Genomic DNA, 15,474 nt, shown 5'->3' on the forward strand with positions numbered 1-15,474 from the left:
AAATGCAATGATTGAATCCTATGTTTTTGTTAACTTATTACTGATAAAATAACTTGTCATTGAAGATACTATTATTATCGAGGTTGTTTCAAGCAAAAGATGTTTTTCTTTCTTTATATATCGTTTTTCTCTTAAATCTTTTTCATGTCTGATATGTGGGTGTTAAGGTAGTTTTTTTTCTAGTTTTGGAAGAACTGGCAATATTTTTGAACTATTTATCAAAGGATATGAAAGTAGAGAGGCACTTGTATAGCAGGCGATATCAGGCTGAATTTGCAGAGAAACTTTCTTTTGCCAAATATGTTTTCCTGTACAGATATGAATTTTGCTGATTTTTGCCTTTGGTACAAAAATGCATCAATGGTAGCTAACTGCGGTACTTTTTGTGGGATTTCCTATTGCCAAAAATTCTGTGATGTAAGAATATAATATGTATACCTGAAGAACACTATTTAAGGGCTTGTTGTTAGTTCTGTTACTTTTTGGAGACTTGAATGGGTTAAAGCAGTGACTTTGTCGCTTTTGAATTTATGAATCAAAACAATACCGCTTGAAATGGATTAACATTTGAATAAAACTTTAAATGTTGATTATACCACATGCTTAAACACAATTGTAATTTTGGGTTTATAGTAAAAGAAATACAAATAAAAACGCTAAATTTGTCTTTTTTTCCCCCAGCGTTGACTTTGTTGACACCAAAGTCACCTGTTTTCTAGTCCTGCAGCACTTTTGACACTTTCGTAAAACTCAGCACAGGTTTGCAGAACACCTTTACTCATGTTTGTCGCGTACATCCAGTCTGGCTTGTCATGGGGCAAATAAAAGACACCATGCACCAATGTGAATTCAAACACCTCTCATCTCATCTCATCATCAGCCGCTTCTCCGGGGTCGGGTCACGGTGGCAGCAAGCTAAGTAGGGCCCTCCAGACGTCCCTCTCCCCAGCAACGCCCTCCAGCTCCTCATGGGGGATCCCAAGGCGTTCCTAGGCCAGATTGGACATGTAGTCCCTCCAGCGAGTTCTGGGTCTACCCCGGAGTCTCCTCCAAGTTGGATGTGCCCGGAAAACCTCCAAAGCAAGGCACCCAGGAGGCATCCTAATCAGATGCCCGAACCACCTCAACTGGCTCCTTTCAACGCGAAGGAGCAGCGGCTCTACACCGAGCTCCCTCCGGATGTCCGAGCTCCTCACTCCATCTCTAAGGCTGAGCCCAGACACCCTACGGAGGAAACTAATTTCAGCCGCTTGTATCCGCGATCTCACCCTTTCGGTCACTACCCAAAGCTCATGACCATAGGTGAGGGTTGGAACGAAGACTGACTGGTAAATTGAGAGCTTTGCCTTCCGGCTCAGCTCCATCTACACCACAACAGTCCGGTGCAACGTCCGCATTACTGCTGATGCTGCACCAATCATCCTATCAATCTCCCGCTCCATCCTACCCTCACTCATGAAGAAGACCCCGAGGTACTTGAACTCCTTCACTTGAGGCAACAACTCATCCCCAACCCGGAAGAAGCAATGCACCATTTTCTGGTAGAGAACCACGGCCCCAGACTTGGAGGAGCTGACTCTCATCCCGGCCATTTCACACTCAGCTGCAAACCACCATTCAAACTATTGAATTCAAACAACAACGCAGGAATACATTTTGGTACTTTGCTTTATTTTGAATGGAAAAATGAAGCTGGCATATAGAAAAGCTCATAGGAATGTAATGGTAGGAAAAGGTTTTTAAAATGCCACAAAAATAAGACTTTTACAAAGTAACATTTGATGGTATTGCTTTAAAAATTCTTATCCAATTTCTTAAAATATGAAGTTCTTCATAAATACATCAAGGTCTTTAAGCATGCAGGTATATTGTCGGGATTTACACTTCATTACATTGTAGTGGATATGAATAATTTCAGCTTTACAAATTATTGCACTTCACTCTGCGACGGGCGTGTTGTGTTGAAGCCACTCACGCGCAAAAGGCCGAACAAGTGTTGAACTGAGACAGCGAAGATAAATCAGGGTTTGGATTTTTTTTTTTTTTAAATGTCTCACAAACATTGGTTAATAGAAATACCTGACACAACAGGCCCAAGTAACTCGAGAATCAAGAGAGCAGTGGCCGGGCAGCTGGTTAGCTGTTAAACCCTGCTGTCGTCTGACAGGTCTGCAGACCGTCACTATGGTTACTGCGCGTGAACAATCAGACCGGCTGTAACAAATCATCACCCTGCAGCGGAAATCATCACGTCCGCATGCTGCGTGCAGTGCACGTGAACAGTAAACATTTGCTGAGATATCGCAGAAACACGTTAACACGAAGACTGGCCAACAGAAAGACTCGACAGCAGTCGTGAGGTCCACGCGGACTTATTCGTGATGTTCAGTGCAAGAGGACTTTTCTTATCGGACAGGAAACAGAGCAAGTTTTCAGTTTTTGTTTTTTTTTCAATTGGAGATAGGTATATCTACAGGGTTGACACAACTCACGCGCACACAACTGACTTGAATTCACATGAGATATAAAAAACTAAACGCCTCCAGTTAAAGGTGCCATGTGTAATTCTGCAGCTTTCGTGACGCTTTGTGTGACTAGCAAACACCAGCTGCTGAATCCTTGCAATTGACACAAATTAAAGAACTCCCCCCCCCAGATTTCTGCAAAACAAAACAAAGCAAAACAGAAGAAAAACCTGGGATGAGTTGTTTTTGTTGTCATCTCACACCCTGCCCCCCCCCCCCCCCCATAGACTTGGACTAGCAGTTGTCAGCAAAGCGTGCAGCTATCACAGTGAATGGAGTCCACCGAGGGCATTCAAACACTCACGTGTCTGCAAAGGCGTATCAGCTACCCTTTTTACCCCAGCTCGTTCCCCTTATTGGCGTCGATTTATACACAATTCAATGACAAGAGTCGGGATCCAAGTAGAATTACACATAGCACTTCCAAATTAAAAAAGGACTTGTATTGATCTCCCCCCCCCCCTTGGAAAAAAAAACAAGGCTGTGGAAAGAAATACTCTGGCTAAAATGACTGTAGAAAGTCTAAACAACTATTTGAAAAAAAAAGAAAAAAAAAAAGGTGAAAGAAACCAAACACAAAAATGTGATTATGTAAGAAAACCATAATAATATATGACCTCCAATGCTTTCGGGCCTGCACAGCTGCGTTTTGCTTCTTTCACCAGCAGAGGGCGCTGATACGCTCGAAAGACTCCTCAACTGAGAAACAGACTACATAGTAACATACTGAGCAACCCAGCCAGTGGGTTTCAGTACACAGGCGTCTCCAGACTTTTGTGTCAATTATATTCCGAAATGTGTATGCTAATAACGTGTACTTATGCATTTCAACATGTCAAAAGGGGGCTGGCCTGGCCCTCCCATACAGGACCCTGTAAAGCTGTTAAAGACCCCATGAAGTAGGGAAATACCTTACTATAGCACACAAAGAGTAAACACTTCACAGTGATCTTGAAAAGGATGATGAGCATACAGATTGTTTTGTTTTTTTTCATAGAAGCAACACATCAACACTGCACATTTGTCATTTTTTGCAAATATTGTGTTCAGCTTTACAAGCACGATGAGTTATTGGGAGCTCTTCAGCTGATTACCCATGTAATTTAATTTACTGAACTAGTGACGTCTAAGGAGAAATTGACTTCAACTTCAGAGGCATTCACAGGGGTCAGCACAGTTTGACCCCCTGCTCATCTTCATCAAATCTACAAGGCAGGCAAAACTTCATCACTTAAAGTCTTTCCAAGTTCAAGGGTATAGACTTACTTCATGGGGTCTTCGATATTATTCCAAGACCCTTTTCATACTTGGAATTAACGTGTGAGCCAGTAAGACCACGTCTACAAGAAAACTGTGTTACATCTGTAAATGTACCAAGTAAACATTGAAGGCATGATTACCCAAACCCGGTGGTCGGAGACTCGTTTGGCCACAGGAACGGCAAAGTATAAATTACAATAAAGCACACAGAACAATGAAAAAAATACCACTTAGAGCCAACCAAGAGTCATACACCAGTCGAGACAGGTGTCTCACAACTTGGTTATACACTGTTTTTCAAAAATAGATTGTCAAGTTACTTTAAAAGAGGGTTTACTGTCATTTCAAAGGCTGTAAATAACATGGGAGAAAGTAATGTGTGTGAGAATCTGTTGTTATCCCCAATGGAAAGTGGACTCATATCATTTTTGTAAGCTCGAGTCATGTCAGGCCGCCGTTCAGAAACCAGGTGTGTGCACGATCGCTTCATGTCATTTGTATAAAGTGGCACCGTGAGTTGAAAGGTTGATCCCAACCAGCTAGCAGCTCCGGTAATGAGCGAAGTGTCATCAGGAAAACATTTATGATATGAAATCTACCCACAGTCATATTGTGGAAGATGCCAGAAAGTCAACCGACAGATTTAAACTAGTCTTTATATGATTGAACGTGTGCTGGTCCCAAAACCTTCTCAGTACGCTGCCATTGGTTGAGGATTCTGACTCATCAGACAACTTGTAGAGTTACAGCACGACAGGCCAATTTAACTATTTAAGTGTGCTTGCATTCAACAGCAGCTCAACCCCTCCTCACTAAGCAAGATACCTTAATTCCCAGACACTATCTTCACCTCTAAGGTCCCATTTTATCGCAGATTTTATGTCTTAAATCGACATACATTTCATGAGTCAAAACATTTTAGAGTAATCCGCTTTGGGTACTGTAATTAAACTAAGCAGCGACATCCTTCAAGCAGTAGATCAGGCTGAAAGGTCAATTGTTTTCTCTTTAGATCTCACTGCTGCCTGAGGGATCGTTGGAACATTTAATTTTAACTGACTACCTTTAAGATCTGGGTCAGCATCTACAACACACCCATCATCTGGTTCAGCTCACACTCCTCACACAAAACCCTGTCACAGTACAAAACTTCTTCAACACACATTAAAAGAGGAGCTCCTCAAGGTTCATTTCTAGAGCATAACCTGTTTTCAGATTCCTCGCTCTCAACCTGGCAGTATCAAATTCTTCGCCGCAAACTAACAACATAAGGATAACTGACCCCCCCCTTTTCTCCCCCTTTGTATCTGGCCAATTACACCACTCTTCCGAGCCGTTGCGGTCTCTGCCCCCCCTGCCAATCTGGGAAGGGCTGCAGACTACCACATGCCTCCTCCGATACATGTGGAGTCACCAGCCACTTCTTTTCACCTGACAGCGAGGAGTTTTGCCAGGGGGACGTAGCACATGGGAGGATCATGGTATTCCCCCCAGTTTCCCCTTCCCCCCCTTCGAACAGGCACTCCGACCGACCAGAGGAGGTGTTAGTGCAGCAACCAGGACACATACCCACGTCCGGCCTCCCACCCATAGACATGGCCAATTGTGTCTGTAGGGACGCCCGACCAAGCCGGAGGTAGCACGGGGATTCGAACCAGAGATCCCCGTGTTGGTAGGCGACTGAATAGGCCGCTGCACTACCCGGACGCCCTATCTGAACTTATTTTTAAGTTAATATAGTCAGGCAAGAATCAAAGATAAAAAAAAGGTATATTTTTGATCCTTGTATGGAGTATTTAATGTGTTGGCTGCAGAGGTAGACAGTATAAACTATAATCATAACACGCTGGCATTGACTGATTTATGAAACTGTATTGGCCATAGGATTTTTTTCAGAATCACATTTTTATGTCATCCCACAGGTATAATTTTTAAATGGTCTCACAACTCTAAGTGTGTCAAATAAATAGCTTTTAAAATATATTAGTTTGTGTGTTTATTTAAAAATGTAAAAAAAAAAAAATAATCAAAAGTTTTGTCAAATACACAAAATACTAATTTAGAGCCAGTATTTTTCCCTTGGGTCCTAAAACTGTAACAATGCATTACCCAAAACCAAGGTAAACAAAACCATTCAATTTGTGAGATATTCCACCCCTTGTTGAGCATGTGCCGAATTAAGAATGACGGAAATTTTGAAGTCCTGTATCTATTGTGTACCTTTTTATGAACTTGTATGCCTGAAATCTACAGTACATTAAGGTTCAATATAGTAATATGTGTATTTTCATGTGTACTGTAACAGCATTCATTCATGACCTGAGTCTAGAGGTTTGGTCACCATCAGTGGAGAGGATGTAAAAACAGAACGTGTCAACCACCCCACACTAAAAACAAACCCATCGCTGCAAGCTACAGGGTAACTCTCAGTCTCAGAGCGTCATAGTAAAAGGTAAAAAGTGAGTCTTGTGTCCTCGGAAACGATGCCAGTGGATCAACAGAGAAGTCAGAGTAAAAGGATTTATCTTGTCACGCGAGATGCAGATGTAAGAAAAACTTGTCCCAGCCTGTTCTGATGCTATAAAATGAAGGACTTATGTTCGAACCACGACAAGGTGTCTTACATGAGTCTAATTCATCCACTGGACAGGAACCTTTTTGTTTCGTTTGACTTTCCAGGTGAGTGAGTGTGTCTCTACTATGTATACTTCTACTACCACAACTAGTTTTCCCAGTCAGTGCATGGGAGGCCCTCATCCTCAGACTCTGACTCCGGTGAAGCCTCCTTGATTCTTCTTAGAGCCTCGTGAATGCTGCGGGTCAGGGCATCGGCAGAATGGGGGAAGCCCTTGGTATGGCACTGCTTGTCAGGCCGGGTTCGCACCTTCTTCAGCTTGACACCTTGCCGGATCTGGGCGAGGATGTTGTTGCTGTCATCATCATCTGGGTCAGGGGCTAGTACCCGGAGCTCAGCCTTTCTTAGGTGGAAACTGCCACGTTTCAAAGAAGCTAGCACCTCATCCATGGGTGAACTCGCTGTGAATAAACGCCGAGAGAACAATCAAGCCCAAAACAACTATTGGCAAATGTCTCTTCCCACATTCTTCGCCCATATAGACTCAAAATGTCCCATCATGCTTTCAGTACATACAATTACAGTTAGGGAATACAACAGTATGTGTTTCTGGATAACTGTGCTGGATAAAATTTGTAAAATCAATTATCCTCACCTCTTCTCCACTGTGAAGAGTCCAGGGATGTCGTTTTCCTTAGCTTCTTCCTTGCTGTAAGCAGTTGGCTGCTGTCAAAGAAGCGGGGGGAAAAGGGAGCCAGTGGCAGTGGAGGAGACTCAGACCCAGCTTTGGGGTGTTGCACCGGGCTGCCTGGGGAATCACATTCCCTTCTCTCCCCCAGCTGACCATCTGAGGAGGAAGTGGGTGGTGGTGGAGGAGGAGGAGGTGGTGGTGGTGGAGGTGGGGGAGGGACCAAGGAGAGACTGGTCGAGGGAGCAGGGTGAGAGACAACTGCGAGAGGAGGCAAAGAGGTAAAGGGAGGGAAAGAGTCGAGACCCTCAAGAGCAGTGGGTCCTACTGGTGGCAAGGACACACTCTCGCTGTCACAGGCATCAGGTGGTGCAGAAAGCTCTGGAAGGTCTAAGGTACTGTCAGTCTGAACGCTGGCCACCTGCGTGCTGGGCTGCCCTGTTCTCTCTGCTGGTAAAAGAGAAGCTCCCGCTCTTCTCCTGGTGTGAGTCTGGCTCAGACGCAATCTGCTGGACTTGAGAGTCACTTGCCCTGGATAACGCTGTGTGGGACAAGAGTAAACAAGACCAAGGCGTTACACACTGAGGTAGGTGCACTATGACCGAGGGCAGGCTTCATGGGAGGGCGATGGACCTGAACCATTCTGAGAGGGTGATGGACCTGAACCATTCTGGGAGGGTGATGGACCTGAACCATTCTGGGAGGGTGATGGACCTGAACCATTCTGGGAGAGTGTGTGTTCTACAGTGTTGGGGAGTAGTTCACTAAAAGTATTGACACGACCAGCTCAACTACAACAGCGTGACGGTGGTTTAACTATTTCCACAAGGTTTTCCAGTGACGAGCCAACTTTCCCATCGATTAACGACGTAACATGACCGAACGCAACCTTGCTGCTTTCTCTTTCACGTAAACACTTTAGCATTACTCACTAAACCAAGCAAAACGCACACACACACAAAGACCGGTGTCTGCCACCAGGCACCATATTAAGGCGGCACGTCGGTGCAGGCTGGGGGTCGAACTCACGCGCTGCACACGCGCACCTCTGCTATGGTGTGTGCGTGACCCAGTTCACAGACTGCACATGCCAGCAGCATGCAAAATGTGTCTGTTGTCTGCTGTCTCTTATTAGGATGACTGACAGATGAGGTGAGTAGACGGGGGGGTGGGGGTGGGGGGTGTAATAGCTTTACGTAACTAGGATATTTTCTATAAGGATTTGTTTTATTACTTTTTTACTGTGAAAATTGCTGCAGGATGCGGCATACAAAGTATATATTATCATTATTATTATTGTATTTATATTGATATATATATATATATACATTTATAAAAGAATATAAATTAAATTTTAATAATACATTATTATTATTGTTATTATTAATTATAATATTAAATTATATATATATATTCATAAATAATTTTACATTTATATATAAACACATATATATTTATATGTATACATTATTTTTATTTTATATATATATTTTTGCTTAATAAATGAACATTTTATTACTGTGTGAAATAAACCGAACGGTTTATTAGAGTACATTTTGATATACTGGATTGTTCCAGTAGCCCCTTGTTTGAATTCATGTGGGCTGAGAAGGGTTTACAAATTCAAAAAAAAAAATAAAGGCTTGCAGACCTTTTTTTTTTAACAATGATTGTTTTGGGATACCCCATAGCAAGTACGTTTCTTCTTCGTGCTATGAAGTATCTCCGTGAGGAAGACACAGCTGACATTCCTTGCAGATATTTGATGGAATTATTTTTAAAGTATCGAAGCTCATTTTCCTTGGAGCTTGTTGTGTAGCGTACTGCTTTCACCAGCAGGGCAGATTAACTGTAGCGAGTCACGAGGAGCTTGTAGGCAAGTTACAATGTCAAAGTAGCTGCCCCAAACTGCTGTTGTCGACAGTCTACCTGTTGTATCCTCCTACCTGTCTGAGGTTACGAAGCCTGTCCAGGGTCCTCTGTCTCTCCAGACTCACTTGTGCATTTCTCTTCAGCTCCTCCTCTTCATGAGCTTCACCTCCCTACAGACAAGAATGCAAACAACATGTCACAGTATCGCAAAATATCACGTGTACGGTGAGGAGTTAAACTGTGGAATACAGGAACAGGAAACGGGACTTTACCTGCTGCAGTTGCCGGAGGGGCTCGCTGTCGTCATGGCCACCTTGGCGCTGCTGCATCTTCTGATTATGATTGACAATACAGATTTCCTGTTAAAGAACAAACATCAACACATTACATACCCGACTTAAGGACGAACCGCACCCACACAGGGATGACAGCTTTACTTTTCACAGAGATTTTAGTCCCAGCACACACACAGACCGCTCTGTAATGGAAATATCTCAAGTTCAAACCCAGGAATCACAACGTTGTGCAACGTAAGACTGTTACTCCAGATGAAACCATGGCTTTATCAACTAAATGTACATGCATTATAGACATGAACGCGAACAGAATTTTAAAGAGATGCAGATCTATGCATGCCTTCTTATTTTTGAGGTAGGCTTTCTTGGCGGTTATGCGTCCCCTGCGGGCCTCCAGCTGTCGTGTCTTCTGCTGCAGAAGGCTGAGGTCTTCATCTCGGAGTGGCGTTGGGGGTGTCCCCGGGTCCTCTATACCTTGCATGGCGTCAGTGCTCTCATAGGCGTCGTAATACACCACCTCGTCCTGTTGCTCTGCTGGCACGTGCAAGTGCACGAAAATATGAAGATGTAAATAGAAAGAATATAAACTCTGACTCCAGCCTTGCTGATTGTTTTGAAATGTCTCTGAGACGTCCACCATGATGGCTAGCTCCGCACCTGTCATTTGCCTCCGCAGACTCTGCAGCTGGGCAGTCAGAAGCAGCTCCTCGCAGCACAGCACCTCCGCCTTAATGTCATACAACTGCAGCTGCAACTCATAGTAAAGTGCCTCCAGCTGGTCCAGGCGCAGCATCGCATCCTCCCCGTCCTGTAGATTTTGCATCTGGGAGCATAGCCACATAGTCGCATTACTTCAATAACGGCGGAGGAGCACAAACGCACGTCAACAGCCTGAACAAACACGCAACGCTGAACTGAGCACTTCTTCTGTATTCATGTAAACACGGTTTTGCTGTGACTGGGCTCGGTGTGTCATGCTCTCTGTTACCTCCTCCCGTAGCTTTTGTTTTCTCTGCTCCAGGCAGATCTCCTTGGCCCTCATCAGCTGGAGCGTCTCTTTGGAAACGGCATACTGCAGCCGCTCCATGCGACCCACTGCCGCCGCCCAGGCCGACCTGCCGATCTTCTTCTGGTCCGCACGCATCCGGTCGAACATGGCTGGATCGTGCACACAACGAGTAGTTTTTGTTACACACAAACGTCGACGAATACGAAGAGGAATACGCTCTATGAATGGTAAAGGTACATGGAAAGGTTTTATGGCCAAACAGCAGTTAACTCCCCAAACTGTAAACGGTTAATAGTTGAGATAGTTCAGGGATTAAAATGCTGTGGGTGGACGGGGAAGCTTAGAGAAAGCAGTTTGGCATGTTAAAGGAGATTACTGTCTGAGGCAACACATGGCATTGAATGAGCTCATTGTAGGATGTCCCTACAGTTCAGCAAGCCATAACTGCAGCTTGCTATATAATGCAATTTAATGCTGAGGGCTTCTACAGGGTGATGCTGTGAGATGGTGATGTTGTTACGTGGTAACAGGAACCCTGCCGTGCTTGATAAAAGGACGGCAGTGGCGCTTTTCTGAGTTAACCTTTCTGCGCTCGGCTTGTCGTCTCGAAGAACTTGACGGTCAGGTCCTGTATGGAGAGCACGGCCGCGTGAGCCTTCCTCTGCCACTCTTCGTCCTCCTTCCTCAGGCTCTCCACACGACGAGGACCCAGGCGCTCCGTCTCTAAAGAAATCTGTGTGTGAGAGAGAGAGAGAGAGATACTTCACTGATCCCCGTAAGGGAAATTAGTCTCTGCATGTAACCCATCCTAGCTGTGTAGCTAGGAGCAGTGGGCAGCCGCCGTGCAGCGCCCGGGGACCGACTCCAGCTCGTCTTGCCGTGCCTCCGTCAAGGGCACAGACAGGAGTGTCAACCCTAACGTGCGTGTCTTTTTGATGGTGGGGGAAACCGGAGCGCCCGGAGAAAACCCAGCGCAGACACGGGGAGAACATGCAAACTCCACACAGGACGACCTGGGATGATGCCCGAGGTTGGACAACCCTGGGGTTCGAACCCAAGACCTTCATGCTGTGAGGCGACAGCGCTAACCACTGCACCGTTGTGCCGCCACGGTGTGGCGTGTGTGTGGGAGAGAGGGGGGGGGTCAATGGACAACATCATGAGAAAATCACCCTTGGATCAAAACAGCTTAAACCTATTAGCATAACCAATGGTAGGAGAGGTCCAGTAAAACACAAAGCTTTTCAATGACGCCACGCTGTAATACCACTACGTACCAGCAGGTGGTGCTTTGGAGCGATTTAGAAACAAAAAACGTGCCTGAACACGTTAATGCAAAGAGTGACACTAACCTAGTGTCCTACTGTGGCGATAAACAGCACAACATGAAGTCTGAGTTACAGGGAGAAAAAATGAAACTGGATAAAAGTAATCATTAAGGTGCTGAACTGTGGCAGGACACTTCCGCTTTGCCCAGCGGGAGTTCCTGTCCTCGTGTGTACAACGAACCGGACCGGGCCGTGTGAAACGGGAGAAAGAGGGGAAAGCGGTGCCACGTGGAGTCCTGTCCTGGGTGTTGTCCGTGTGTTAGATCCCCCCCCCCTCCCCTCCGAGCAGTACAGCTGGAACAAAATGTACTTTGAGCTTCGGGCTCGTACAAGCGCCCCCTCCCTGCGAGGGTCCGTGCATTCACACCCCTACACCAGCAGCCTAATATAAAACACGTGTGTGTAGGTGCTCGGAAGGGAACGGGTGGAAAAACCGCACGAGGTCTGATTTATTTCAGCCGACGACCTTCACGCCGCGTGTGTGTATGCGCGCGCACGCGTGCGTGTGTGTGATAGCGCGTGTTTCTGCACGTGAGCGCAAGGCGGAAAAAAAAGAAAAGAAAAAAGACGAGTGGTTTTGGCTAGAGAGGAAAAGATTAGGGGGGGAGGGGGGGAGGGGGCGGGCGGGACGGGACGGGGTGAGGTTGTCGGGAGACCAGAATCGGCGCGGCCTGAGAGGAAGTTCCGCTTGAGGGACTAACGCGTCCGCACTGCTCCCCGCGTGAGACCCAGCGCCTTCGTCTCGTAGGGTGAAACTTGAACAGAAGGGGGCGTCTCACCTCCAAGCTGGCGGCGGTACCTTTTGCTACAAGGGGCTGCGCCGTCCGACTCCGCGCCCCCTAGTTGGGGAATAACAGAGCGAACGAGTGCGTGGTGACGCTGGGCGTGACGGGTCACGGGCTTGCGGCTCCTCTGCTCCCGGGCCTCGCTTCACACTTGGAAACAGACACGTCGACGAGAAGGAGTAAAAGCACAAGGACCGGGCGTCCGGGTAGGGTGGTGGTCTTATTCCGTTGCCTACCAACACGGGGACCCCCGGTTCGAATCCCCGTGGTACCTCCGGCTTGGTCGGGCGTCCCTACAGACACAACTGGCGGGTGGGGAGCCGGATGTGGGTGTGTGTCCTGGTCGCTGCACTAGCGCCTCCTGTTCGGGGGGGGGCGTACTGGGGGTGATAGCGTGACCCTCCCACCCCCTGGTGAAACTCCTCACTGTCAGGTGAAAAGAATCGGCTGGTGACTCCACACGTATCGGCGGAGGCATGTGGTAGTCTGAGGGGGTGGAGCAGCAAGCTGGACGGCTCGGAGGAGTGGAGTCATCGGTCGGATACAATTGGGGGGGGGGTAAAGGGGGTAAAGGGGGTAAAAAAAAAAAGAAAAAAGCATAAGGACTGAGCAGAAGACCTCCAGCACGAAAACAATGAAGTTGTCTTAGAAAGAATGAAGCATCACCTCGGGACTAACTGTGGTGTAAATTCGAATACATAATAACCCAATGCTACATATCCCCCCGCATGCCCAGTGATCCAGGTCAGGAAACCTCAGAAAGCTGACCCGGTTCATCCGGACACAAGCTTTACAGAGGGAGAAACGTTCCATCGCTCATCTGAGTGACCTCTGCAGTCGGCGAACCCTCCTCCAGGCTCGGGGTTTACTTTCTGCCAAGTCCCTCCTCCTCCCTCTTGACACGCCGGGGATGGTGACACAACACACAACACAATCCATCATCCAAGCCGCTTACCCCAACCGGGGTAGTGGAATGCTGGAGCCTATCCCAGCAGCCACTGGGTGGTAGGCGGGGAGACACCCTGGACAGGCCGCCGGGCCATCACAGGGCCCACACACACACACACACCTAGAGACAATTTAGTATGGCCGAGTCACCTGACCTACATGTCTTTGGACTGTGGGGGGAAACCGGAGCCCCCGGAGGAAACCCACGCAGACACGGGGGAGAACATGCAAACTCCACACGACCCGGGACGACCCCCCCCAAGGTTTGGACTACCTCGGGGCTCGAACCCAGGGCCTTCTTGCTGTGAGGCAACCGCGCTAACCACTGCGCCACCGTGCCGCCCCCACACCCTAATCCCTACCACATAAATAATACACCACCCCTACCACAGACCATAAAACAGCATTCAATTAGCGTTTTACGTGTTCCTGGAATACACACGAGGTAGGGATGGTGGACTCTGCTGCCAAGGCCAGCCCACGTATCATAAATAGTAGTAAGTATAGCCACATGGAGTAACGGGCCAAAGTCCACTGTTCTGAGTGTAAGTAAATAAGGTCATACTGACAGAAACCTTAACGTTTAGTTGGTAGTACTGCTCAAGACGGGAGAATAAAAAGTACACCCCAGCGTAGTGTTAAAGTCGCTGTTGTGCAGCGTCTGCCAGGTTATCAGTAAAACAAATCTCGAGTCGCGTGGAATAATATGACCTTTCTGCAAAAGCGAAGGCGCAAACATTTTGGAAAAGCTGCTCCAAATCAAGAAAAACTGCAAATATCAAAAAGCATATACAAAAAAAAATAACTAAAGTAAATGCATCAGCAGAAACACACTGCAAGAGAAGAAACAGGTTAAAAAAAACACAACTGCAAATAGGAGATGCGGTGCAAGTACGTAAATGCTGCAAAAACACATACAAAAATGGAAAAACAGCAACAAAGACGGAAATGTCACGAAACCGGTTGGTACAACAGAAGTGCTCCAGGCCACCAGGGGAAGTCATACAAGTACTCCTTCCAGTCCAGTCCAGTACCTGCGAGTTAACAGCTATGTTTCATATGTCATGTAATACATGAACGATCTATAAACAGTTCTGGCCTCTCATTCCACGGTTACTTTTTCATGTAACACGAACCGACTCAGAATGGGGGGGTTAAACGGTTCCTTGAGCACGTGTATCAGCAAACAAAGAAGGGAAAACAATCCAAGGTACACGTGACAAAAGGTAGGTTGGGATGTGGTTACCTGCAGCGGGACCTGCCTAACGTGAGTGCTCGTGTGTTCATGTTGACTTTCGTTTTTTTAATTAACCACATTTTTCTTTTTCCAAGCATTTTCAGAAAATCATCTGGCAACCCCCCAAAATTGTTCGGTGGCTCCCCAGGGGGTCCCGACCCGCAATGTTGAGAACCACTGGCCAAGACGACCAAGCAGCTGCAGGAATACGAGGTCGTCCGGAGATCTGGTCCCAGGGCGTCTGGGTGGCGTGGCTCTCTATTCCGCTGCCTACAAACACGGGGATCGCCGGTTCGAATCCCCGTGTTACCTTCAGCTTGGCCGGGTGTCCCTACAGACACAATTGGCCGTGTCTGCGGGTGGGAAGCCGGATGTGGGTATGTGTCCTGGTCACTCGTGCAGTGACCAGGACAAACCTTATGACCAATTTCTGTGTAAAAGGGCCGCATAAACTGACCTATTTTTACGTTTGTGGAGCGGCTCGTCGCAGCGCATGCGCACCGCTTACTCTCACGCCTGGTGTAGCCACTTTCATTGATCATAGTGAAAGCGTAGTGTTGCACCAGCCGCTCCGCGTACAGTCTGGCTACATTAAAAGGCCAATGTAGCCAAGGGGTTACAACTAATCTCTCTTTGTGTTACAGCCAGTTAATATCTAACCTCGCTAAATAGGCCGATAATGTTATATAGCCGCTTATATGAAATGGCTGTGGTAGCTTTCCTCTACGTAAGCTTAACGTTAGCTAAGATTAGGTTGCATTGGAAGGATTTGTCTAACATTACACAGATGTTTATGCCCGTTATGTGCCTTTTTAATGCCCTTTGTGCGTCTTTACGCATCTTTGGCCTGTGTCATAAGCAACGAGAGCAAATTAAGAACAAAATCTTCAATTTTAAGATTACTAATCACAGCATTCAAGCAGGTAAACAGTCATATAAAATAGGCTGCAG

General features: G+C 46.7%; 1 protein-coding gene across 2 annotated transcripts in view; it reads right to left on the bottom strand.

Annotated features, from left to right (window-relative positions):
- Positions 1-1,658: 1,658 nt before the first annotated feature.
- The window catches only part of jmy (junction mediating and regulatory protein, p53 cofactor), a 43,906-nt gene continuing 30,090 nt past the window's right edge, over positions 1,659-15,474 (bottom strand). The window contains exons 3-10 of one of the 2 annotated variants that reach the window (XM_056290546.1): positions 10,808-10,958; positions 10,205-10,374; positions 9,874-10,039; positions 9,557-9,747; positions 9,193-9,279; positions 8,995-9,090; positions 7,016-7,589; positions 1,659-6,821 (exon numbers count right to left, since the gene is read on the bottom strand). In XM_056290546.1, the coding sequence (XP_056146521.1) occupies positions 6,508-6,821; positions 7,016-7,589; positions 8,995-9,090; positions 9,193-9,279; positions 9,557-9,747; positions 9,874-10,039; positions 10,205-10,374; positions 10,808-10,958 (1,749 nt within the window). In that variant the 3' untranslated portion in view covers positions 1,659-6,507. Of the gene's footprint in view, positions 6,822-7,015; positions 7,590-8,994; positions 9,091-9,192; positions 9,280-9,556; positions 9,751-9,873; positions 10,040-10,204; positions 10,375-10,807; positions 10,959-15,474 lie in introns of both variants that reach the window. The other variant, XM_056290545.1, reaches the window with a different exon arrangement.

The sequence above is a fragment of the Lampris incognitus genome, chromosome 12 (genome assembly GCF_029633865.1).
Source record: "Lampris incognitus isolate fLamInc1 chromosome 12, fLamInc1.hap2, whole genome shotgun sequence".
NCBI lineage: Eukaryota > Metazoa > Chordata > Actinopteri > Lampriformes > Lampridae > Lampris > Lampris incognitus.